The sequence below is a fragment of the Exophiala mesophila genome, assembly GCF_000836275.1.
Source record: "Exophiala mesophila strain CBS 40295 unplaced genomic scaffold supercont1.2, whole genome shotgun sequence".
Classification (NCBI taxonomy): domain Eukaryota; kingdom Fungi; phylum Ascomycota; class Eurotiomycetes; order Chaetothyriales; family Herpotrichiellaceae; genus Exophiala; species Exophiala mesophila.
In genome coordinates, this window is record NW_015622505.1 from 2,486,179 (window position 1) to 2,511,481 (window position 25,303).

A 25,303-nucleotide genomic window follows, 5' to 3' on the forward strand; every position below is an offset into this window, starting at 1 on the left:
CTACTGCGGCGGAGTGGAAGACACTGCTCATACATGTCTCCTGATCCGTCGAAATCCCTGCAACCCCAGGTTTTGGAATTTAGCTCCGATGTGGCTGCCGAGCCAATCAAAAGCGCTCAGGTCAGACACGGGGCCAATCAACGTCATATCGTCAAAAACTTCCAAAGTGTAGTTAGAAGTCTTCTTGTTCCCTCTACTTGATCTTTCTTACTCCTCTATTATTTTTGATCTTTTTAATAACTATTCCACGAGACAGAGCCTCCTGGCTTGATTGTCGTGACTCTGACCCCTTCATTTACCTTCAGAAGAAATCCAACAGGCGCTTTGATATCTAAACTCCTCAGAACGGTTGATTGTATGCCGACGTCACATTAACACGTCATGGCCGACACACCTCGATCCAACGCTGAGGACGAGCGTGTAGCCCGGGTGATATCAGGTCATCTTCCATCCGGCTACACGGCAGAATGGGATGCTGGACAGAGTGCAAACGGCGAGCCTGCCGTCGATGGAGCAGAGGCCGCTAATGAATCGTCACTCCTGCTTGAGGGAGGCGACATCACTAGAGACTTATACAAAATCCACCAAAGGGCCAAACTGAGCCAGCGAGCCGCAACATTCTCACATCCTAACGAGAGCTCAGCTGAATTCGAGAACGATTTGACTGTCGCTGAGCAACGTCTGCCCGGTGGGTTTCGTCGACAATTCGTGCAGAAGAAATATGGCAGGTTCAATCCAGCGGTGATCCCCGTGACGAGAAATTTTGTTGAGTTTCTTGCTCTCTACGGCACGTTTGCGGGTGAGGATCTTGAGGATTCGGATGATGAAGCAATTGAGGATACGGATGAAGATGACGAAGCTCCTAACGAACGACGACCACTGCTGGAACGCCGTCGAAGTACTAGGCAGACCCAAAAAGGCGATGCGGGCAGAACCAAGACCTTCTTCACCTTGCTCAAGGCATTCATCGGGACGGGGATCATGTTCCTGCCTAAGGCGTTCAATAATGGAGGCATTGTGTTTTCATCCATGACTCTGATCACCGTGGCCGCCGTTACCACAGTTGCATTTCATCTTCTGCTTCAATGTCGCCAGATCCACGGAAAGTCCGGATATGGCGAGTTGGGAGAAGTCATCGGCGGACCCAAGATGCGAGCTGTCATTTTGACCTCGGTCACCATTTCACAGCTTGGATTCGTTTGCTCCGGCACGATTTTTGTGGCACAGAACCTACATTCTTTTGCCAAGGCCGTGTCGCACGGTCAGAGTCCCATTTCGACCAACATCCTCATCGCTCTGCAATTGATTGTGTTGATACCACTATCGTTTATCCGGAACATCTCAAAGCTTGGGCCTTCGGCTCTGATTGCAGACATCTTCATCCTCATCGGACTGGGATACATATACTGGTACGACATTGCAGCGCTGGTCGCGGATGGGTTGGCCCCGACCGTTCAGTATTTCAACCCGGACCACTACACGTTGACGATTGGGGCGGCGATCTTCACATTCGAGGGGATTGGATTGATTCTTCCAATCCAGTCGTCCATGGCCAAACCAGAACAGTTTGAACCATTGCTCTGGCTGATCATGCTGCTTATCACAGTCATCTTCACCTCGATCGGAGCCCTGTGCTACGCTGTGTTTGGTTCAGCGACCGAGATTGAAGTCATCTCCAACTTCCCGCAGGACAGCAAGCTAGTCAACGCAGTACAGTTTTTGTATTCGATAGCTGTCATGGTCGGCATCCCTGTTCAATTGTTCCCTCCGGTCAGGATCCTCGAGGGCCAGATCTTCGGCCGTCGCTCCGGCAAGCGAGACACCTTTACCAAGTGGAAGAAGAACGGCTTCCGCACTCTTCTGACCGTCCTGTGTGTATTGGTGTCTATTCTTGGGGCCAACAACTTGGATCGCTTTGTCGCCTTGATTGGCTCTTTTGCCTGCGTTCCCCTCGTCTACATCTATCCTCCACTTCTCCATTATAAGGGCGTCGCTGAGACGAGGGCTGCAAAGGCTGGTGACATTGCCCTAATCGTCGTTGGCACCGTTTGCATGATATACACCACTATTGTCACCGTGGTCAACAGTTTTATTCAGTAACTTTACTGGAAGTCCATCGAGGCCGGTGGTTTGAAATGAGCATTTAAGGGGGAATTTTGAGATCAAATCTCGTAACAAAAGATGTACCGTCCAGACGGATTTTAGCCAGTGGCATTTATCGGACAGATCATGATTCGTCTCTGATGGTTGGGGCGGAAATAACGACATGATCGCATATGATTAGGGATAAGACGACACATGCAAAAGTTCAGGCGTTGGATATTGATTGGTAGTACATTTGAAAGGCTGCGATCGAAATTTGGTCAGTATGTATATCACACCACACCCAGGGTAGACAATTAGGATGCATCGAGCCCCCTAAAGTGACCAGTCCCTAAGATGTGTGTGACGATAGTTCGAGCATGTAGGCAATTGCTGTTAGGTCCGTATCGTACGGTAGTAAGCGCGTCGAGCATTGATGAATGGTAAAGCAAGAGTCAGTATGTTCCATCGTGGAATAAGGGGTCCCTTGTACGAACATAGGACAGTCTACAAACTCCCTACCAAAGATTGGACAAGACCAAGTCACTGAATAGAACCCGAGAGATTACACTCTGCAGCCCAAAGGTCCATCTCTGTCTTCCTACTTAGTCCATCTTTCCGGTCACGCGGTACACATAAGGAATGAAGTAGCCACCCAGGAGTGAAACATATCAACAAGGGGAATAGTCCTGTATGTTCATGTCTCTCTAGCTGAGAGACAGGCACATCATTACTAGTTATGGTTGGGGAATACTTAGCCTGCAGCCTGCAGCCTGCACGCACTTGGGTTTTTGGTGTCATCCGTAGTCCCATCTGGGATTCTTCGGATCTTTTTTCACGTATAGTTGACTGTCGCAGAAACAGGAGACTGATAGCTGCCAGAAACATGGATGTTACAGCAGCCCATTCAGCTAGGTCTACTTAGAATGTGGTCCAGGGGAGTAGGAATTTCCCAATAATCATCCCTTCGGTTTGAGGGGGAGAGGCGTTCGTGATTTCGAGAAGGTTGTTTGTATCGTTTTGTTCGTCTGCGGCCAGGGCAAGAGACAGCTTGACTTGCTCGTGTTTCGTAACTTTCGCACTCCTTGCATATAAGTGAAAATTTCAAGGTGAAAGTTGACTGGTGGTCAGGTTAAGCAGCACATCAGGGGGTCGAGACTCGAGAGGCGTGCAAATAAACATCGGAAGGTGGCTTGCGGAAGGAAGGTGCGACATAGGCGAGTTTGTTTGACGAGGAAGGCACGGCCGTGGTTTGTGGTTTGGGGCAGGCGCCCCGCCCCAAAAGCCACAAAGGGCAGGAACCACCCAGGTTTCTCAATTCCCCCATGTCAGGCTGACTCCCCCCTGGACACTGGACGGTTTGCATATACGACGACATCCACCATCCATCAAACTCGTATTTCTTTCCGACCACTGTCTCTGCCTTCACCCCCTCATGAAGCTGACCTCTCGTGTCTGTAGGTCGAACGTGATTATCTGTTCTTAGATTGGTGTCAGCTCAGGGATCTATCCGAACTCCTTGATGCCGTTCCTCTTCTGCTCTGGAACGAAGATATGGCGTGGTGGAAATTGCATTGCAGATACGATGAATCCTAACAGAAAAGATTGCGCTGTTGGTGGTTGCTGCTGAACTAGGACAGTTGTTTGGTTATGGCCTGCCCAAAGTGAGATGTCTTTGTGGTGGCTTGAAACGCTCAGTCTGGTCTGCCACCACCAAATGTTTGGTATGCATGCCATGCCATCTATTCCTTGAACATCTCGGTGTGATATCCTACTATAAGTTCAGGGTTCCCAACCTCAGAACAGTACTCTGCTACGTCCATTCATTCATTCATTCACTCGCTCACTTACTCACTAATACCCTCACCCAAGTCACTCATTCCCAAGACAACGTGATACTCTAGACTCTCCCATTTTCACCTGCCCAAACTCCTCATTCCTCAACATGAAGTTCTTCGGAGTTATTGCATCTCTGGCCATGGCCACCACTGCCCTCGCTGCTCCCGGTTGGGGCGATTGGAGCGGTGGTCTCACCCAGAGAGACGCCGAAGATATTGTGGCCAAGTTCAGCTCAATCCTCACCCATGCTGACATCCCCACTGCCAACAAGACTGCTCAAGCTTTGATCGCTGAGGGTTATACGGAGATTTCTGACTCTATCAACATCCTCGCTGGATTCCCTGTGAGTATTTCTGAAGGCCTAAGGGCGGGAAATCCATGCTGATACTCTGTAGATCGGTGGTGTCACCTTCAACGGCAAGCAGAGCTACATCAATGGTGTTCTCTACTCGCCTAGCTTGACCGGCATCGAGAACCTCAAGATCGCTCCAGCTGGAAACAACCTTGTCATCTGGTACTGGAAGTTCACCGGCATCGGTAGCAAGCAAGTCCCAGTTAGGGGTTTTAATCTCTTCGAAATCAACAAGCAGAAGCAGATTACCTCCCTCTATGTCGAGTTCAATAGTATTGCTTGGGGCATCGACACTGGATACACCACTACCGACCCAACTGGCAAGAAATTGCCCTTGGTGTAAACGCACTCGGAAAGGATAAGGAATTTGTCCTACAACTGACGTGCAGAGGAGTGTACTTGATTCTCCATTCTCACGATATTCTTTAATGGTAATTGCATCAAGGACCAGGACAGGTGGATTTGGGATTCAGTGTAAGATATAAACACGTTGGATATTTAGAAAATAGAAAAAGCAAGAAGGCCACACCGTCGTCTATGACTTGGCCTCATTTCACCCTGACTAGAGGTATTGGTTCGTCTACATTGGATTCCTGGACCGTAGTTCGGAATCGTGGTGCCGATACAACCCTACGACAAGTCCCCCACGTCTTTTTTTGAGTGCGATGTGAATATAAACAAGAAGTCGGTAATGTCCGCTGACGTAGACAGCCTGAAGGACTTGGGTCGATATATCAATCAAGCCGATGTCGCTAAGTAGTAAATGTTTAGTGACTCTTCAGACACGCCACATCAAACATCTCGATTCACCTATACTTAGTACTCCCAGCCAACCAAGCATTCGAGAAAGTCCATCCAAAACCAACACTTGATCCCCAAAGTTACCCAGATCTAGATCCCCACACCCCCGTTGACCACAACACCAACGACAATGATCATCCTCAAAGAACACGATGTCGTATCCCTCCTCTCCAACCTCACACCCATCGAAACACACCAACTCCTATGGCGCTTCCAAGGAATTCTCAAACGCTACACACAGAACCAAATTCTCCCACCCAAAGAACAAATCATCCACCAACCCGAACGAGTATCCATCACGACCAAAACCGGCAACACCACACTATTCATGCCCTCATCACTCACCACAACCACGGGAATTAAAGTCGTGACCGTCCCAACCTCGGGCATCATCAAGGGTTCAATCAATGTATTCGCACCCGATGGCGAACTCAAGGGCGTTCTCAACGCCGGGGAAATCACTGCTTTTCGCACTAGTCTTGCCGTGATGATCCCCTTTGTTCGATATTCCGGATCGAAATCAAATATTGTTGTTTTCGGTGCGGGGAGACAGGCCGAGTGGCATATTCGGTTGGCGTTGTTACTTGCTGCTCATGACAATGCAGGCGACGACACTACTACTACTATAGGTGACCGTATCCGTCATATCACGGTAGTCAATCGAAACGATCCGGGAAGATTAGGTCCGATTGTGGACGAGTTGAGACAACGGTACAAAGACGTGACGTTTGAGTTCTTATTCAAGACCGACGACGCATATACCAGCAAATTGCGAGATACGGTCGGTGCGGCAGATGTGATTTTCGGGTGCACGCCAGCAACGGAGCCGCATTTCCCATATGAATATCTTCTCACCACGCGTGATCACGATGGTGGTGTCAAGGCACGTCGATTCATTGGTTTGATTGGCTCTTATAAACCCCATATGCAAGAAGTGGATTCAAGGACTATCTTGTCTGGTGATGGTGGGAGGATATATGTCGATACCATCCATGGGTGTCTGGTTGAGGCGGGCGAGTTGATTATGGCCAATGTCACAAAGGACCAGTTGGTTGAGGTGGGTCAGTTTCAAGGTCAAGATGAGGGTCCTTTGCCGGATAAAGGGAATGTTATCTTCAAGTGTGTTGGTTTGGGTATCATGGATCTATTCATGGCGGATGAGTTGTTGGCTTTGGCATCTGATAAAGGCCTTGGGTTGGCTATTAATGATTTCTAAAGATTGAAATCGATTCAACTTACTGTGGCATCTGCTGGTGTCTTTGTCATTAAATTCATCTCACCCCATGATCGTGCATAAAGGCGCTCGCATGTTAGTGGGAATGTTATTACAGGCCGCATGCCCAGCTTAGCATTTGAAAATGCTCTATCTAAAGCTGGGGTGAGGTCAGAACCACCACCACCCACGTCTCAGTCGACATCCATGGTCTCCGCCATCAACAAGTCTTCGTCGGCAATATCGTCATCGAAATCGTCATTTGATCCATTGTGTCCGTTGGCACCGTTGGCACCGTTTGTCGGCGCCTGACCATTGACGGCGCTGTGCATGTAGTCGTGCATTCTGGCGTCTTCTCTACCCATGTCGCCTTCACCCCGATTGGCCTTTTGCTCTCTCTGGAACCTCTCCAGCTCTCTCAGATCCCAACTGTCTTTACCCTTGGTTGTCCCATCAGTTGCCTTTTGTGACGCTGCCAGCGGTTGTGCAATATTCCTCAAAAATTTCTTCGCCATGCCCACGGCCGCATCTGTGCTCAACCCGGTCTGTCCATCCAGGATTTCTTCTGCTATCCAACGCGGAAGTTGTGTCCTTTTCTTCTGGAATCGACGATCCGCCAACACCATGATCCCATAATCGTCTTTTCCGCGCAATACGCGACCTAGACACTGAGCTGCATGTCTCATGGCATCGAAAGACAAAAAGTCTTGCTCTTTGATTCGATAGTTCTCCCGCAGAAACTCTAGACGCGCCTTCAGTATTCGAGACTCGGTGTATTGGAAAGGTGCGCCCATGCACAACACGGTTCGCCCAAAATGGTGGTCAAAATCAATTCCCTCGGAAACCTTACCCCGAGCGACGCAGAGTAAGATGGCACCCTTGCCGTTCTCACACGCCGTTCGATACGTCTCCAGGGCCAGACTGGTTTCTTGTGCATCGGGTGTTTCAACAAGAATGAGTTTGTACGTCCAAATCTGGTCGAGAATGCCCATACCCTGCCACATGCTGATGATCATCTCCATGTAGAGATACGATGGGAAGAAGACGACAATGCCGTCCGGGGTTATCTTTGCAAATTCGAACAGTAGCGAGCCGTAATTACGCACCACGCCTGGGTCAGAGCGGGATTGAAATCCTGAAGTGATGGACTGCTGGTCAGAGCCTCTTGTAACAATCATCGGCAGGAACGAACGTCTTGCGAGTGACATGGGATATGATTCTTGAGTCACGGTGGTGAAGTTGAGCATTTTGGGATACATCTCGAGCGGGGAGATTGTTCCAGACGTGATAATGACGGAAGAAAAGCGCTCGAAGACGGGTTTGATGGCGATTGAGGCGTCCAAGCATGCAAAATGTAGCATTGGGTTAGGCACTGTGGCTTGCTCAGTCTCAAAGGGTTCGAGAATCAATAAGAACCCAGTCTCATATGTGGCGACCAGAGTGGCAAACGTTGCGACCTCCTGCAGAGGCTGATAGTCCTCGATGTTGGTTAATTCTAGGGTACGGACGAGCGAAGTAAGCCGCTCTGCACAGAATCGCAGAGGTTTCTTTTCAATGTATGTCAGCTCCTTGAGATGGGCGAGAAATGAAGGAGGTGTTTCCTGAATGACATAGAGGACTTTCATTCGAGTCTTGAGATACTCGATGAAGCGCTTGAGAAAGGCAACAAAATGCTCGGCTCTTCGAATGTTACCGGGAACGGCTTCTTTGAGGAGATCATCAGGAAGGGTAGGGTTTGCCATGAAAGCATCCTCTGCTCGAGCCTCGTCGGCGTCTCGCAGGCCTTCGACTAGTTTCTGGTATTCGCTCTGGAGTTTTTCCTCATCCGACGACTTCATTTCCTCAATCTTTCGCTCAAGGTTGTTGGCTCCTCGTGTCGCCTTGCGCAGAGAGTCCTCATTGATGTCAATGGACAAGGATTCGATGCAAACATTGTCTATGTTATGAGCTTCGTCAAAAACAACGATACAATCCTTGGACAGTTCTTTGGAGACTCGGTCGGCAATTTTGGGGTCAAGCAGATAATGGTAGGAGTAAATGATGACGTTGCAGAAAGGCATCATTCGTCTTGCTGAAAAGTAAGGGCATTGCTTGTGCTCTTCACCATAACGCAGTAGACCGTCCAGTGTAAAGACACCTGGAGGTACGAGATTGTGAGGCTCGAGGAGATCGAGGTTGTCGTGGTAGACGCAAACATCAACCTCTTCTCCGCGCTCCTTCTTCTCCTTGACAAAGCCCGCAGTCAGACTTCTACACCGGGCATCTACCACGGCGCCACTCTTTTCCCGCTTCACCGAGGGATGAAGGCAAAGATTCTTCCTACTCGTCAATCCCAAGCCACGAAAATCTTCGACAAATCCCAGTTGGTCCGATCTATATTTCATGAGAGCCTTCAGCTCAGCCAGCGCCTTTTCAATTTCGGACATCGTTCTGGAGCAGTAGATGAGCTTGCGATGTTCGGGGTAGTGTTGTTGATAAGCCACGATAAGTGAGAGCAGAGACACGGTCTTGCCAGTGCCTGATGGCATCTCGAGGACACAGTGGCCGCCGGCATCGAGGGTGCGTTTGAGATCACACATGTATGCATATTGTTCGGGGTAGATGCGGGGATATGGAAACAGGACAGGGAGGTCACTGTGACAAGTCAGTGAGCTTCAATGACTGCTTCACGAGAGGTGGTCTGTCCTACTCGATGAAGAACTTCATGGTGGGCGGTGCTATGGCTTGCGCCGTCAGCCATAACCCACTGTGTTTGGGACAAGGGAATTGCGTCTATTGTACAAGGCACGAGGCTCCAGGTAGATGATCACCGGCTCATCCTGGGGGCATAAGGTGAGCAACACATTTGACGAGCGACCGAGAAAGAGTTTCAGCGGCTACAAGGTCGAACGATGTGGTTTGTGGTCGTTGATGGTGTGGGAAAAGGGCGAGAACATGATGACGACGGAGTGAAATAGTGAACGTCTCATAGGCAGGCACGTGAAGTAGGCAACGACACCTGTGGGGCACCTGCCGCGAAACTTTGGATCGTGATCACGTGATGATTCCACTCAGAATCATGCCGCTTTTGATTTCCATTTGCACCTACGGAGTAGTCAAACATGATCGTGCCGCTTTTGAAGCAAGCTTTCGACTCGGGGGGTTTCTTTCGTGGCCGTGGTCGTGCCTGCCCTTAAAATTGAAAATTGGTGTAAAGACGTCATTGCACAAATTATTCTTGGGGAAGTCGCAGTCGGGAGTCACTCCGATTATCGTGCCTTCCACTGCAGCGTCTACCTACAACCCACAAACCACGACAACCTCAAATTACGACTTCTCATCATCACGCTGACAACAACCACTTCCCTTGCTCCCGTGCGAGGATGCTGCCCTCATTATGAGCAAGAAGTTCAAATCGCACGCCTCCAGCGCCCGGGCCGCTTCAAACGCCTTGTCATCCTCCTCTTTCGGCTTCGGCAGCCCCTCCAATGCGTTCCAGACTGCCCCGTCCACCTTGTCCTATATCACCGAATTCCCAGACTTATCCACCGTCTCCGACCCGAACCTCGTGGTATCGTTGCGCAATTTGGGCAAGAAAGACAGTACGACAAAGGCAAAGGCTATTGAAGAATTACAAGAGCATGTCGCACAGGCTAAACCCATCGAGCCTGGCTTCCTCGACGCATGGATTGCCCTCTACCCACGCGCCTCTATAGACAATTCTCGCAGGGTTCGTCAAATCGCTCACATTCTGCAAGGCTCTATAACATTAGCCTCAGGCAAGCGCATCGCCCCCCAACTTCCTAAAGTCATAGGACCGTGGCTGTCGGGGATCTATGATAGCGACAGAGCTGTCGCTCGTGCCGCTCAGGAATCAATTGCCGCTTCTTTCCCAACCGAGGACAAGAGGAAGGCCTTGGTCAAGGTATACAGAGATGCACTCATCCAGTATGCCGAGGATGCGATTCTCACCCAAACTCCCCAAACTCTGAGCGATGAACGGTCCACCACTCCCGAGGATGCTGAGGCCAAGTTCGTGCGTGCAGCTGGAACGGCAATACTGATGCTGAATCATACAATCGTCACCAACGTCTCCTCTAGCTCTACAGGTGCTTCGTCCCCAGCATCAGATCTCCTTCAGCCTATTCTGACCAACAAGAAACTCTGGGAGAAATCTTACCATCCCGACCCTTTCCTTCGGAGAGCCTTGTATAGTCTCGCTACAACCTGCATCTCACTCCTGCCGGACTCCCTCGACTGGCCAGTCCTGAGCACCTGCATCGTTGGTAAAGCTCTGCACTCCTCACAACTCGGTTCGTCGTCTCAATTATCAGAACTTCTGATCTCATTGACCACTGTTCGGCCTCAGATCTGGACTACAGATTACACGTCAAAGACATCCTCCTTGAAGAGATTGCTACAATACCTGCGCAGTGGCTCCCAACACGGCTCTGCGTCATTCTGGTCCAACAACGCCCAGCTGCTGCGGAAGATACCTGTTCAAGTCTGGAACGGAGGCATCCCGGAAGCAAAGGTCGACCTGGAAAATGCTCGTGCACTACTCGAAGCCATCAAATCAGGAATAATCGACAGCGATGAACCTCGCCACAACCTGGAAGCTGCATGGTCAATGTATGGACAGACTGTCTTCTGGGTGGTAGATCTGCTCCTCGAATCCTCACCAAAGCAGGATCTGCTCCAAACCTCCGTCCTCCCCATCATTGTGGCATACATCTCAGGAGATGCACAGCAGCCTTTGTGGCCAGTCCCTTCTTCTGCCGCACCTCGACTCTCCGCCAGTATTCTCCTCCATATCCTGGACCGTCAGCTGACAGATCTGTTTGAAGATACGTGGCTCCAGTTGTCCCAGTCATTAATCAGTTCCATGAGGTTGTCGTTGCCCGAGTCTTCCAAAGAATTTCGAACTTCACAAGATGCCGTTATCGCCAAATCCCATCGTCTTCTGCGTTTGAAAACCACCATTCTGCAAAGCGACCGCCTGGATGCCTCACAACAGGCCGCTGTGGCAAACGTGTTCTCCGAGGCCGACGAACAAATCAACATCTCAGCTGTGGACTTGTTGGTCGCACGTCAGGGGAAACCATATGGCGCTGCAGCGGTTCTGGAAGTATTTGCGTCGGCCAATCTCGGCACTAGCGAAGCATTGTCAGAGTTCTTCAAATCCTCAGCCTTGACATTACTCGATAGCCCTTCAGCTGAGTTCCTCGTCGCCACCCAAATCAAGACAAAACAACCGTTGGGACCTATCATCGATGCGTTGATCGGCCCCCCCAAAAGCATTTCCAAGTCAAAAGCCCTTGCTCGAATCCTTGGTCAGACCAACAATCCAGACCTGCCTCGTTCTAGTGAATTTGCTAATCTAGTCCACACATCTGCAAATAACCTCAATGATGAATCGGCCCGGTTGATCTTAGAGTCCATGTTTCTGAATGACAAACTAGCGGAGTCCGACCTCACTAAGGGTGCCTTTCAGAAAATTCTCAACAATCTTGCTCCTGACAGTACATTCTCCCAGCAAGAACTCGCTCTGCAGTTCCTTACCGATTTGCTATCGAAAGCGACTTCTGCCTTTCCCCTTGCTCTTTCGTTCGGCACTAGTCTCCTAACACAACTTCTGGTATTGTCAGACTCAGATACTCGAGAGATTTCGGCCTTGGCAAGCAGCCTGGTGGCAAGGCTCAAGTCTCTCTCCGTGGCCGCGAGTGATGGTCAAGTCCCACTCTCTTCGCACAGTGTCATCGTGGATCAATTGTCTGGTATTGGTACCCCACTGTCCATTTTTGCTCTGATCGATCTGGCCAAGGACTCAATTCTACATCACCCGTCGAAATCCTCGCTGCCAATATTACCCAGCAGTGAACAATGGGTAAAGGCGCTCGACCCTCACATTTCTTCGGCACGATCCCATTCTCTGTCCATCACTAGCCCACTTCAAGGTTTCATCGCCATAACCAAGCCGGCGGGAAAAGGCCTTTCGAGCCAGCAGCCATACGACACAGAAGGCCTTTCTCTCCTTTTTCGACTGACATTGTATGTCATCAAAGTCTTGTCAGAAACGAACATCTTGACTCGAGTGTCTGCAGAAGAACTCAGGACGCTTCACCAACATCTACCACTCGCACTCCAGTTGGTCAATGAAAAATTGACCATCGACTCTGCCAATGAGATATGGCTCATGACAACTTCTGAAGTCAGTGACGAAGCAGCTGATGTTTTAGCCCAGGGAAATGCCTTGATCCAGGAATGGCTGCAAGATGATCAGCTACTCCGTGTGTGGTCGGACCGGATTCTATCTGCGGCAGATGTGACCGTCCGCGAGTACTTCGAGGCACTTACATTTACCGATATCGCGTCGCGCCACATTGATATTCATGGCCCAAATGTCTTTATGACTACCTTCGAAGGGCAAATAGCGCAATCGTTCAAGGCTCCTCAGCCGGGCCTCTCGGCAAGCCTGCTTGCGGTCAGCCATGAATATTTGATCGGCTCGCCGAGCGGACGCAAATTATTGAATGAACTTGTTGCTCTGTGCACCGAGGTCAAGCCCCCACAAAGTGACAATTCCGCGGTACGGCCACTGCTTCTGTTAAACATATTGATTGCAGGCCAAGCCGATGCGATTGAGCACATCCCCAATCAAAGGATTGTCTTCCTCATGCAGTCGTTAGTTCAATTGTTGGTTGACGATTCCTCCGCTCCAATTTTCCATGCGGAGGCACTCAAACTTCTGGACCCGGTTCTTGTGTCAACTCGGGACATATATGGCAACCACTGGGAGCAAGTTTTGGAGTTCATTGATTCCACGTGGCAATCGCAAAGTGAAGCGGCAACATCTCTGCCGTTATTAAATGCGGCACTTCGGTTGTATGGAAGAATAAAATCTCTGAGTGAGTCGGAAGATGCCAACGAGGACCTCACAGATGCTTGGAAATCGAAAGAGCATTCGCTCAAAGACGGCCTTGTGAAATGTCTGGAGAGTTTTATGCCTCCAAGCCATGAAACTAACCAGCCTCGCTCAATCACCGCGAGACAGTTGAGGAGACACTTGGCATCGGTGGAAATCAAGCATGACCCTTTGCTGTACCTGCTTCTATCATCCCCGGAGGAAGAAGTCCAGGGCGCTGCTTACGATCTTCTCCATCGATCTATTCCGGTGGAGCAAGAACAGATCTCGCTCGACCTTGCATTAGAGCATAAAGTGGCACAACTACCCGCAGATCTGGTGTCAGCATTGACGAGCGCACCAGCTACGACAGATTCAACAAACCAGAGGCAAAGCTACCTATTAGCGTGGCAGTTAGTGTTCGACCACTTTCCCAACGCCTCTTATAAACTCCGGGAGCTATACACAGACAATATCAAGTCTCAGAACCTCCTTCCCGGCTTGCTGGATCTTGTTTGTGAGATTTGTCGTATTACTTCGGGTCGGCCGATCGATGCTTCCAAAGTTGATATCAAGAATTTCCAACTGGGGATTAGTGAAAGTCACCAGAAGGAGGAACAATGGCTTGCAATACACGTGTATTTCTGTGCGCTGATGTATCTTCCGAGTCTTACCAGGAGCTGGTTCATCGAGCAGAAGAATCGCATCAAGTCGCCATTGGAAAGTTGGACGCAGAAATATTTTACCGGGATCTTGGTGTCTTCAGCCATGTCCACTGTGATGGAGTGGGTTGAAAGACAGGCGCAAGAAGACAGCGAGGCACCTATTGTGGTCAAGCCATCGTTGAACGGCTCAGAGGCGGTTGCGTCGATCGCCGTCGATCCCGAATCACCCCCAATTTCTCTGGCTGTGTCGCTCCCGAGTAGCTATCCACTCGAATCTCCCAGCGTAAGTTCACGCACACGAGTGGGCGTGTCGGAGAAGAATTGGCAGTCGTGGATGCGGACTTTTCAGATTATCATCTTCAGCACGGGAAGCATTATCGAAGGCCTGGTTGCATTCCGGCGCAACGTGCAGGGAGCGCTCAAGGGACAAAGTGAATGCGCCATCTGCTACAGTATCATCGGAACTGACATGCAGACGCCCAACAAAAAGTGCGGGACGTGCCGCAACACCTTTCACAGCGTCTGCTTGTTCCGATGGTTCAAAAGCTCCAACAGTTCGAGCTGTCCGTTGTGTCGAAACAACTTTAATTATGCATAGTTGAGCGAGTTGGAAAAGCAGGATAGACTCCAAGGAAATGGGGATTCACAAATAGATTCAAGCAAACATCATAAGATAAATGTCTTGGAACATGTGACGTGTATAAGCCAGGTCCTCGCATGGGGACATGTGGAATCTCTCGTGTAACGATGAATAGGAGTGACCGTGATAGGGTTTAGAAACAAGTAGATGTCGCTATTGGCCGATATCAATACCATGGAGATTCAATCAAAAGGGTCGCTCGTCACCATCATCATCATCCATATCGTATGATCTTTCTGTTGGCTGATTCAGGGGGTCAAGGCTGTGGTAGTAAAACGAACGATTCCGAATATAAATCTTGGCTTGGCGCCACTCAAGTCGAGTCCTTGTTTCAGATGTACAAAACCACCACCATTCATCCAGCCCTTATCCATGTCCGGTCAACAGATCCCAAATCTTGCTACATTTCGCCGAGGAGGCCTACGGGGGCGAGGAAGAGGACACAATGTGACGGATGGAGCCAGATCAGGCATTGGGGGAGGTCGACGGAATGTCGATCATGACCACATTGTTCAGAACACAGACAACGATGCAGCCACGTCTCGGCTGAGCGCCGTGGCAGCCGGCTACCTGGAAGACATGTTTGCCAGCCTCTTGACACCCAGTGATGGTCTCGCGAGGCGGCTTCCGTTAATGAATCGAGGTGAGTCAACAGTCCGGTTATGACATGACATTGGACTTGCGGGCTAACCGGTCAGGAACTTATGTCCGAACAACGGGGATTGATCAAATTGTTGATACCTTTTTGTCAACATCAGAGGGGCGGCGTCAACAGGTCATCTCCCTAGGCGCAGGTAGCGACACACGATACTTTCGATTGAAGCAGAAGCGACGCCAGCTGGATGTGGTCTATCATGAAATCGACTTTGGTGCCAACACCACGCGCAAGATTACTCGATTACGGAGTCTTCCCGTCTCTAGCACAGTCAAGACACTATCTGGCGTTGATTTGCACGATGCGGACGTACGAATATCTGGAGATGGCTCGAGCCTGTCTTCCCACAACTACTATATCCATGCATTGGACCTCCGGCAGCTGTCTGAAATGGAAAGCCCTATCGCCGGACTCGATACAAACCTACCTACACTGGTAATCTCGGAATGCTGTCTTGTGTATCTGCCGCCATCCGACGCCGACGCCGTACTCCATTATCTCTCCCAATTATTTCCTCCTACCACACCGCTTGGCATCGTAATTTACGAACCTATTAGACCTCACGACTCGTTCGGCAAGGTCATGATTCGGAACCTGATGGAGCGAGGGATACAACTCCAGACCTTGGAGAAGTATGCGGATCTCGACAAACAAAAATCAAGACTACAGGGACACGGGTTCACTGGAGAGCAGAATGGGGCCGAGGCAGCGGACATCGACATGATTTGGTCAAGGTGGATTGACCCAGGCGAGAAGGAGCGTGTCGATGGACTGGAATGGATGGACGAGGTGGAGGAGTTTGTTCTCCTTGCGAAGCACTATTGTATTTGCTGGGGTTGGCGTGGCTTTAGCCATGGGTCTAGACTGTGGAGTGAACTGGCGAGATGAGGTTTAGGGTATCTTTTTATCAAGATGCAGAGATTGTGTCAACCACGCGAGGGAGACTGTGCACGCAGGAGAGATTGGGCTGATACAGATTCATTGCAGTGGAACAACTTGATATTCTCAATCGAGGGGAGGGAGGTTAATCACGTGCGGGATATTCAAGATCATCACGTGGTGGCAGGAGGCCAAGACAGGTAATTTCCCATTGAAATCTTGGGTCGCTCTTGTATTTCTTGCCTTGTACGTCTTGCCCATGTGACAGACCTTGGCACGTGATGCACGTGCTCGAGCCCCGTGCCCGGCCCCAATCACCTGCGAGACATTCTCGACACATCACCATCATCATCGTGCATCACATCCCGACAGCCACCATGTCTGACCCCTTCATCCCTAACCTTGCAGTTCTTTGTCATCTGTCATTCCGCCAGCATTGCCAGCATTGTTCACAGGCAATGCCCTCGTCCGGCTGGTCACAAGCAAAGTCAAGCTGCATAGTTTGGAGCAAGTAAGGAATGGGTGGAAGTGGTCAAGCGAGTGCTGACCAAGAGAAAGCGACACCACGACACACCACACCACACCACATCAGGCATTCAAGCTGCCTCAGACTATGAAACCCAGGCTTGATTCCAATGCCTCGACCAAGAGTTCCTGAGAGCACGAGCCCCCGACACACTCCCGAGGCAACCTTGTCTCCGGAGCCACCTCTGCCAATAAACCAGCCATGATATCCTCTTGCTGATTCCAATGAGGTACGGAGTAAAAGTGAATGGACACATGAAAAACTTTGAGCAGAAGTCTTTACTTTCATATCCGCTCAATGTGACAGTCTTCCCTTCCAAGTTGCCCGTCACAACGGTGAGGAAATGATTGCTCCATAACAAATCCAACAAAACAGGGGTGTGATTCGATGCTCCAGGGGCCTGAGGTAAACAAGCTCATGTCGGAAGAATGCTGATTCGCGCATGGAGATTAGACGTGACAGAGTGGACTCTGGCCGCACAAAGCGGAGCGGGCCCGCGCGGCGATCAAGACACCGATCAACACGCCTCGTCGGTCTCAACCAACCACAGCCTTCGAATCCCTGAGGCATGGCCCATTCTTCTAAAATCAACAGTGGATGCTTCCATAGATCGTCAATGCGCCAGCCTTGCATGGCTCGAGACCCAACACTGTGTTGGCCATGTTGCACTCATCTCAGGTAATTTGCGCTGGTCGCGGTCGCTTGGCCGGTGTCTGCCTCTCCTTTCCCTGGTCTTGGGTCTTGGGTCTTAGGTCTTGGTGCCTCAAGCTCCTCGTGCCTGTTGGTGTCGTCGTCGTACACTTTTTACCTCTGTTCACCAGACCCGTCGCTCTTTTGTATCTTGGTCGTTCCTTTTTCGCGTCACTCCTTCGTCCTCGTTGGAAACCAGACCGTCGTCGACGACAGTCTGTCGCTAACAGCACAGCTCTGCGAGCCGACCCACGTTCCTTACCATCAACCACCACCAACTGACCCCAGTCATTCCTTTATACAGTGCCAAAGTATCCAAGCCGAAGCCCGCGACCATCGCACCTAGCCTCTCTCTCAAGGCCCACCGAAACTCCATTTACAAACCTTTGTACAGCATAGATCGGTGTATGAGCTTTCTCAATGCGGAAACGGACGTTTACCTCGAGCGCGAGCGCATTGCTCCTCCTGACCGCGACTCTGGTCAGCGCAAAGCATGCATCCCATGATCACCTCGATATCCTTCACAGAAGGCACCGTGCAACTCGACAAGTTGAGCCTCGATCAACCAGCGAGAATGGCGAGGCAGGTGTTGAGATTCGAGCCCTAGCAGAAACCGCCTCGCACAAGGTAGAGAAAAGGGCTGGAACATGTCAATTTCCTACAGACGCTGGATTAGTCCCTGTCACCATGGGTGCACAGAATGCTGGTTGGGCTATGAGCCCAGATCAGCCTTGCAAACCAGGTAATTATTGCCCGTATGCTTGTCCTCCTGGTCAAGTGTCTATGCAATGGGACCCTACTGCAACATCCTACACATATCCAAAGTCTATGGTGAGTAACGCTGAGAAAGCCGCCTCTCGATCATCTGTACTGATGAGTCCTAGAATGGTGGACTGTATTGCGACAATAACGGAAATATTCAGAAGCCATTTCCCGATCGGCCGTACTGCCAAAGCACCAGTTCCAATATCGGTGTACAGAACCGAGCGGGCGGTGTCGTGTCGTTCTGCCAAACCGTCCTTCCCGGCAACGAAGCCATGTTGATCCCAACTTCAGTATCGGACTACGCCAGCATCGCAGTGCCTGACCCCAGCTATTGGTGCTCGACTGCCGCTCACTACTACATTAACCCCCCTGGAGTGGGCACTGAAGAAGCTTGTGTCTGGGGCACCAACGCAAACCCCGTAGGGAATTGGTCACCCTATGTCGCGGGCACCAATGTCGATGCATCTGGCCAAACCTTTATCAAACTCGGCTGGAACCCCATTTACCTTGAACCAACCACACCCTTTCGAAATGAGATGCCGAACTGGGGAGTCCGGATCGAGTGTCCTAACGGTGGATGCAACGGACTGCCGTGTGCTATTGACCCAACCCAAAACAAGGTCAACAGCATGCAAGGAAGTTCGAGTAACGGAGCCGGAGGGGGTTCATTTTGCGTCGTCACAGTATCGAAAGGATCCACCGCCAATTTTGTCGTTTTCAATGCTGGAGGCGACACAAGTAGCAATACGGGTGGTGGCCAGGCCAGCAGTTGGGGCGGCAGCGACTCCAGCACCTGGGCAAATAACAACGGTGCTGGTCAATTTTACCAGTCGGCTACCGAAACGCCAGATGCCTCGTCGACGGTTGAGGCTGAGGCAACATCAACCTACACTACCAGCTGGGCGGCGGAGACAACCACAACGTCAGCATCGGCCTCCACAACAACTTTCGACCGGAATTGGCCAAAGAGTAATTCGACGACGTACACACCTGGGCGCCCATCGCAATCGCCGCACTATTCCCTTTTCAATACCGAGTCTGTTGCAACCCAGACATCACCGTCGAGTTCAAGTGGCGAGGCAGCAACTACACAAGCCCCTTCGTCGACACATATATCACCTTCAATAAAGACTGCCACGGGCGCTGCGTCGCTAATGCAGGCCTCAATACTCGGTCTCGTATCGAGCGTGGCCCTCTGCCTGCTTGCTTCATTATGATATCCCCATTGATCTGCCAAAGACTCACTTGATCCCCAAGTAATGAGTTTGCTGGTTCATCAAGCTAGCTTGAAAGATCAAACTATGTGGCGCAGCTGGCCTTGCGGAGAGGAGTACTCGTCGATATGATGACACCTTGGGATTCGTTTCATGTTTTACCTTGTTGCGCCGTTTATGTCACGGCCTGTTGGACATAGATATATCGAAGCACATACAGCACCGTCGACTGGAACAGTCGAGCCAGGCGGCTCAACTGGACAGATGAAGACAGGGTTTGGCTGAGCGAGGTAGAAACAGTGGCAGGCACCATATTTGTTGGAATTATTGTGGCTACTTTGCCAGTGTTGTCGATTGCGCTTTTGGAACGAGAAATTCCTACATTCGAGAAGTTTGCTGATATGTTGGCCGACAAGGCACCTAGAAGAGAAGAGGAAGAGAGACAACAGGTCGATGACTCGCTGGGTGTGATGCTGTGTGTTGTTCACCAGATGGACGTTGGTGACATGTTTTCTCCTTGCGTTGGATGGGGGATGAGGATCTTCTAGCACATATTTCTCTAGACACATGTGTAGGTGAGCGTGTGTTGTATACAACATCTGACGATAATGTTATTCTGGTATACTGAAAATGGTTTTGGTCAAATGTAGGGTTCAGTGACTGACTTTCATGGGGAAACTTGGTGGAGAGGAGCCTGAGGCATCGGCCCTTTAACTAAACATCAGGTGCAGATCTACCACTGGGGTATTGTGTTACTAACCCCTAGGCCAGCCTTTTAATTAAACTCATACCTAAACTTAAGTGCTTATGAGGAATGGTGGCCCGTGACTAGCGCCTATTAGTAAGAGTTTAGGTACTACTTGGGTATGTACCTAACCTAAAGTATTGCTCCTCCAGTTTGTACTTGCCCTCCTCAATCGTCATCCCCCACTGCGCTTTCCCCACCATCAATCGATCCTATCGTCGATTCTACCATCTTCACATCCTACCCATCCCACTTTAAACCTCTCATTTCTTGACCAACGAACCCCCCCTGGTTGTATACATTGTCCATACCTAACAATTGCCCTTCCCAGGTGACGAGGTACTACAAGTTTGTTCTCGACTCTAGTCGATCAAAGCTATCAACCACGACCCAAGCCATCGTCATCATCTTAGGCAGCCTTCCAACGATCCTCCCATAAAGCAACTGCAGATCCTCACATCTCTTCCACCTCTTGCGGCGCCTTCTTCCTCCTTCATCTCTTCCTCTCTATAAACCACCGACGTAATCATGCCTGCCGCATCTCCACAAACAGTACGTCTGTTGAATATTAATTACCACACCAACCACTCTCACTCCAATTCCTTGTGTCTCCCTCATCTTAAACATACCTTTCTAATCACGCACTTTGTCGTGTCTAGGTGAAGTTGAAATCGACTCTACGACTGTTAATCCCACGATTACGCAATGCGCAGAAAAAAGACACGGCCCTGTCAATCGCGGCGCGAAGGGAGATGGCGGAACTACTGTCACAGTCGCGGGAGGCGTCAGCGCGGATCCGAGTGGAGAACATCATCCACGCCGACATTACGGTTGAATTGATGGAGATCCTCGAACTTTATGCGGAGCTATTACTGGCAAGAGCGGGGCTGTTGGATGTGCGGGATAAGAACATCAAGGATGGTATAATCAGTAGTGGCAGCGGAGGAGGAAGTGGAACGGGTTCAACACACGAGGACAACACAGGTCTGGAAGAAGCCGCTGCCAGCCTGATATATGCGGCACCGAGACTACCACGCGACGTGCGAGAGCTGCCGCTAGTGCGCAATATGTTGGTCGATCGGTTTGGCAAGGAGTTCGCCATTCGAGCCAATGACAATGTCGACGGCATCGTGCCTGCCCGCGTCGCCGACAAGCTCAAGGTCGACCCGCCGAGCCAGCGTCTAGTCCAGGCCTATCTCGAGGAAATCGCCCGTACCTATGCAGTCGACTGGCCGAAACATCGCGAATCGGATCTGGTGGATGAGGCTGAAAGGGAGATTGAGGACGAAGACGGTGATAATGAAGACGATGATGGGGTCGGTGGTGGTGCGAAAGAGACACCCATCCTCGCTGAATCAGGTCAACCACCATCATCCTTAGAGCCAGCGAAGACATCCACCCCCGCCACACCTAAACCCAACAAGATCGATATAGGAAATCTCCAGAACGCGACGCCCCCGTCGGACATTGGAGCTAAAAGTCCCGTGTCAGTGGCTCCACCCGGTGCTAGGTCTGATAATCCTAGTCCAAAAGTCCGATTACCTGGCGGAGGTGTAGTGGGAGGAGGAAAGAATCCTAGTACTGCCAAACCGATAAAGAAGGCTACCACAACCACGCCTGCGACGACAACGACCACGAAACCTACGACGACAGCCGCAGGTGGATCTGCTGTTGGTGGAAGGGTCCCGACGGTAGATGACCTGGCAAAGAGATTTGCAGCGTTGAAATGATCAATGGATGTTTATTTGGCCGAGTTGCATAGATATACTGTAATGAATTCATGATTCATGATGGCTGGATGTGCAAGACATCAACTAGCCTGATTCTGAAAACTTGGTTCTATCATGGTCAATATGATAATCATGCTGGTGTGCTGATTGCCATCTTGCTGACTCTTTGTTAAAGTCCAAGAGGAAACACACTGTCGTTTCGTATTGCACAGCTGTTATGGTGACCTCCTGACGGACTCAACCACCCTTGAGGGGTAGACCAGTCCCAATAGCAAGTAGTCGGAAGGGACTGTCCATGATCTCAACCCACGTTCATAGACCAGAGCTATGATCCGGCACTTGTTCGCCTTGTATAGATCATATACCGATAGTCCGCCAACAGGGACCCGTATCAGGGTAGTTGTTGCCCCAGTTCAAGAGCGACTTGGATAAAGCAATGTCTCGGCGATTTTCGAGCACTTGGTGGTCCGCTGTGCTCCATGTCGTAAAGTTCGGTGTGATGCCCGGGCTTTTGAATGCGGCTTCGTCGAGCCGTGGTCCATGATGTAACAAGATAAGCCTGGTTCCGTTGCCACGAGTCTTGTATACAAGGCCTTTGGTCCTGCCAGTGTCTTTCCTTTTGAGCAATTGTTCCCAGTCAATCATGCCCTGAACCCTCTTCGAAACGTGACGAGGCGTGAAATTATGTCGAGTCGAGTCGACTCTGATGTCCAGATCTCACAGTTCAGCCACGTATATTGAAGCGCCAGCTCTCTCCCAACAGGAGAATCATAGCCATAACCTCGACTTCCGCATCACCCACTATTATTATTGTTGTCCTTCTTTCTTCATCAAGGAAAATCATCACTCCAATTTATCCAAATGTTCCAACCTCGTCAACACCACCTGTTTACTCGTCTCCTCGATTTCTCCCGCGAGGAAAACCTCATCTAGAATAGCATACACCTTGTAAAAGTTGAAGACCAAATCAAGTTCACAGACATTTCCAAAGAATTGATCTAGAACCTCGACGAAAAAATGTATTGCTTCGAGATAAGCCAGTTCATTGTCGTTGGCGTCGACGCAAACACAGAAGAATAGGCCCGCGTACCGTCGATAGACGATTTTTGTGGACGAGAGGTTTTGGCGTACCAGGGGTTGGGAGAGACCGGCGCCGCCAGAGGAGGAGGAATTCGACGAGGACGACGAGGATGAAGGGGCCGAGCGGAATTCGACAAAGTTGCTTTGGTATTTCTGATCGCGCGGCGCGATGAGGCGGTGGACCTGAAAGGGAGGTTAGGAAAAGGGAGGATTGATGGCGGAATTACGGTATTAGAGGAGGGGGGGTCTGAGTATTGTATGTGTTGTTCATACCTCGGTCTTCAATTTCACTTTCTCTTCATCTGTGTACGGTGCGTACCATTTGGCGAGCCGCGTCTTGCCTTGTCGGTTTTGGACGATGATGAAGGAGAGGACCATGGTGGATGGAGGAGATCTCTAGGGTATAGGCTCGAGAGATAGAGAGAGAGGGAGGGGGGTGTGTGTCGATGTCTGATGAGGTTCACACAACATGGAGATGCTGGAAATATCTAGATGGGATTGAGGATAGACGTTGAAGTCAAGTTGGAGTGACTGGGTGACTGAGTGACCGCTGGATCCGATCCGGGGAAGGCGCAGGTCAGCCTTGAGGGGTGTTGTTTCCCCTTTTCTGTCACCCTTTATCTGCGTAAGGCTGTCCACCACACTTCGCAAGGCTACAAATATACTGTCCATATGTACCAACAATGAATGACACTCACATCGCATTGAATACCACTCATTGTACTCTGTATCATACAATCTATCAGACGATACTGTGTTTCCATCTATCTCCAACTTTGTGCACTTAGAACGGTTCCTCTATTTTTGCAATCAATTTGCAACTGCGGCATGAACCATCACCTGCGCCAGCCTACAATGCGTTTTCCACTGAACCAAAGTACTAAATCATTCCCAAGGCCAAAGCATTCTTTTCTTTCTCTTTCTTACTTCTCCTCACGCCTCTTGCGTCTAACCCAAAACTTGATTCATGGCCTTGTGGGCCAACTCGACACCGAGGAAAGTGGCGGCATTGGCAGGCACGGCTCTGGCCAAAGCAGGACCGAATCCAGGGAAGAATGCCTTGATTCCGCCGCTGGCATAGACACCCTTGATGGTGCCGCTAATGGTAGGTCGTCCTTCAGCAGACTGCAGTCTTGACTTGATGGTGTCGACGGGGAAGACGGGGATCCACATAGCAATACCAGCAGCGCCGCCGGCAGTCATGACGGCGGGCAGGCTCAGTTCTCCAGTAGCATTGCCCTCGGCATCCTTGGGACTGAGACTGCGCTTGACATATTCGTAGACGGCAAAGTAGGCGGCAGAACCAGGACCATCACGTGCCAGGGTCATGGCACTGCCTCGAAACACAGACCGAACACCACCTTCCTTGTAGAGCTGTCTGACAACATCGACGCCGCCATTGTACTTGGGCTTCTCTCCGGGAGCCAGCTGTTTCTGACCTTGGATCTGGAGCAGAACCTTGACTCGCTCAAAGGGGGCGGTGATGAGAGTCATGGGAATAGCTGAGAAGAAACCGGCGGCACTGATCTGGCCGATGGTGTATTGCGGGGTGTTGTTCTTGACTGTGACGGTGCTGAACGTGTCGACCAATCTCTTGCCCATATCATAACCCCAGAAACTGACGGCAAACATGGGTGTGACACCGACGAGTGGAGCTGAGACACCGGCGTAGAGACCACGGGCGAGACCTTCTCGCGCGACTGTCTTTCGCACCACATCCATGGCGCCTGAGTAGACACCCTTTTCGGCCGTCTGTAGACGCACCTTGACCAGATCAAACGGGTGGCCGACAATGACGGCGCAAAGACCACCGACACCACCGGCGGCCAGCGACCGCAGGCCTGAGACAGCACCCTTTGCCTTTTCAGCAACCTGCTCCTTGACTTGCTCGGTGGATGGCAGCTCATCCACCGTGGTTGGGATGGAGGGAGCCATTGTGGGTTATGTGAGGGGAGAAAAGGGTCGGCGAAATGTAGAGGTTTCTATGCACCGTATCTTTTGCTTTCTCTCCTTGTACGAAGTCTATGACAACTCTTGCAGGATGGTAGGACTGTAGGACCGAGAGTGGTGGGGGGTATGTTGGCGCACCAGGTCGAGTCGAGTCGAGTCGCGTGAGAGGAATTGCGCGAATATGATTGATATGCCGAGTAAATCAGAGGTTCAATACCATCACTCAACAAAGTATAGATGTTGGAATGCGGGCACAAGGAAGAGAGAAGAAATGAGGCGAGAGGATCGTATGGTAGGAACAGAAAGCTGAGAGCAACACAAGGATGGATGGATGGTATTATTTTTTGAGGGGGGGATCTTTCTAGTTTGGGAGCTCCAAGAAAGATGATCGGAGAGAGCGGCGGAGGAATGACGGCAGGTGCAGGTGGTCAGTGGCAGTAGTGACCCAATGACCAACAAGCAATAGATGTAGTAGTACAGAACTGTAGGGCTAAGTCAGTGGTCGTGACAGTAGGAGTTTGTAGATCCAGCTGTCCGACTGCCCTGCAGTTTTTTTGCTGGAGTGGCTGTTCGGTTTTCCCAACAGCCGAGGCT

The 25,303-nt window shown here is 50.6% G+C and overlaps 10 protein-coding genes across 11 annotated transcripts; 7 read left to right on the plus strand and 3 right to left on the minus strand.

Annotated features, from left to right (window-relative positions):
• Positions 1–229: 229 nt before the first annotated feature.
• Positions 230–2,349, plus strand: PV10_02708 (uncharacterized protein). Its single transcript, XM_016367055.1, has one exon. The coding sequence runs from the start codon at positions 382–384 to the stop codon at positions 2,098–2,100; it is 1,719 nt and encodes a 572-aa protein (XP_016226573.1). The 5' UTR covers positions 230–381; the 3' UTR covers positions 2,101–2,349.
• A 1,561-nt stretch (positions 2,350–3,910) lies between these two features.
• On the plus strand, positions 3,911–4,828 carry PV10_02709 (uncharacterized protein). Its single transcript, XM_016367056.1, has 2 exons — positions 3,911–4,264; positions 4,317–4,828. The coding sequence occupies exons 1-2, from the start codon at positions 4,028–4,030 to the stop codon at positions 4,614–4,616; spliced, it is 537 nt and encodes a 178-aa protein (XP_016226574.1). The 5' UTR covers positions 3,911–4,027; the 3' UTR covers positions 4,617–4,828.
• Positions 4,829–5,059: 231 nt separating this feature from the next.
• PV10_02710 (uncharacterized protein) lies at positions 5,060–6,290 on the plus strand (the record flags this gene model as incomplete). The annotated part of the gene is made up of 1 exon (XM_016367057.1): positions 5,060–6,290. The coding sequence occupies exon 1, from the start codon at positions 5,205–5,207 to the stop codon at positions 6,288–6,290; it is 1,086 nt and encodes a 361-aa protein (XP_016226575.1). The 5' UTR covers positions 5,060–5,204.
• PV10_02711 lies at positions 6,190–9,219 on the minus strand. 2 transcript variants are annotated; one of them, XM_016367058.1, is made up of 3 exons: positions 8,977–9,219; positions 6,314–8,921; positions 6,190–6,252 (listed from the first exon to the last, which is right to left on the minus strand). In XM_016367058.1, the coding sequence occupies exons 1-2, from the start codon at positions 8,991–8,993 to the stop codon at positions 6,482–6,484; spliced, it is 2,457 nt and encodes an 818-aa protein (XP_016226576.1). In that variant the 5' UTR covers positions 8,994–9,219; the 3' UTR covers positions 6,190–6,252; positions 6,314–6,481. The 2 variants fall into 2 exon arrangements, with proteins under 2 accessions (XP_016226576.1, XP_016226577.1); XM_016367059.1 differs by having other exon boundaries at positions 6,314–9,219.
• Positions 9,220–9,508: 289 nt separating this feature from the next.
• Positions 9,509–14,527, plus strand: PV10_02712 (uncharacterized protein). The gene has a single exon (XM_016367060.1). The coding sequence runs from the start codon at positions 9,664–9,666 to the stop codon at positions 14,431–14,433; it is 4,770 nt and encodes a 1,589-aa protein (XP_016226578.1). The 5' UTR covers positions 9,509–9,663; the 3' UTR covers positions 14,434–14,527.
• Positions 14,528–14,838: 311 nt separating this feature from the next.
• On the plus strand, positions 14,839–16,219 carry PV10_02713 (uncharacterized protein). The gene is made up of 2 exons (XM_016367061.1): positions 14,839–15,118; positions 15,174–16,219. Exons 1-2 carry the CDS (start codon positions 14,848–14,850, stop codon positions 16,016–16,018), a joined length of 1,116 nt encoding a protein of 371 aa, XP_016226579.1. The 5' UTR covers positions 14,839–14,847; the 3' UTR covers positions 16,019–16,219.
• A 951-nt stretch (positions 16,220–17,170) lies between these two features.
• On the plus strand, positions 17,171–19,977 carry PV10_02714 (uncharacterized protein). The gene is made up of 2 exons (XM_016367062.1): positions 17,171–18,056; positions 18,110–19,977. The coding sequence occupies exons 1-2, from the start codon at positions 17,646–17,648 to the stop codon at positions 19,205–19,207; spliced, it is 1,509 nt and encodes a 502-aa protein (XP_016226580.1). The 5' UTR covers positions 17,171–17,645; the 3' UTR covers positions 19,208–19,977.
• Positions 19,978–20,166: 189 nt separating this feature from the next.
• PV10_02715 (uncharacterized protein) lies at positions 20,167–21,781 on the plus strand. Its single transcript, XM_016367063.1, has 2 exons — positions 20,167–20,501; positions 20,609–21,781. Exons 1-2 carry the CDS (start codon positions 20,478–20,480, stop codon positions 21,677–21,679), a joined length of 1,095 nt encoding a protein of 364 aa, XP_016226581.1. The 5' UTR covers positions 20,167–20,477; the 3' UTR covers positions 21,680–21,781.
• On the minus strand, positions 21,610–23,303 carry PV10_02716 (uncharacterized protein). The gene is made up of 2 exons (XM_016367064.1): positions 23,033–23,303; positions 21,610–22,942 (listed from the first exon to the last, which is right to left on the minus strand). The coding sequence occupies exons 1-2, from the start codon at positions 23,135–23,137 to the stop codon at positions 22,523–22,525; spliced, it is 525 nt and encodes a 174-aa protein (XP_016226582.1). The 5' UTR covers positions 23,138–23,303; the 3' UTR covers positions 21,610–22,522.
• Positions 23,304–23,464: 161 nt separating this feature from the next.
• PV10_02717 (uncharacterized protein) lies at positions 23,465–25,267 on the minus strand. Its single transcript, XM_016367065.1, has one exon. It carries the CDS (start codon positions 24,692–24,694, stop codon positions 23,708–23,710), a length of 987 nt encoding a protein of 328 aa, XP_016226583.1. The 5' UTR covers positions 24,695–25,267; the 3' UTR covers positions 23,465–23,707.
• Between the last annotated feature and the right edge of the window lie 36 nt (positions 25,268–25,303).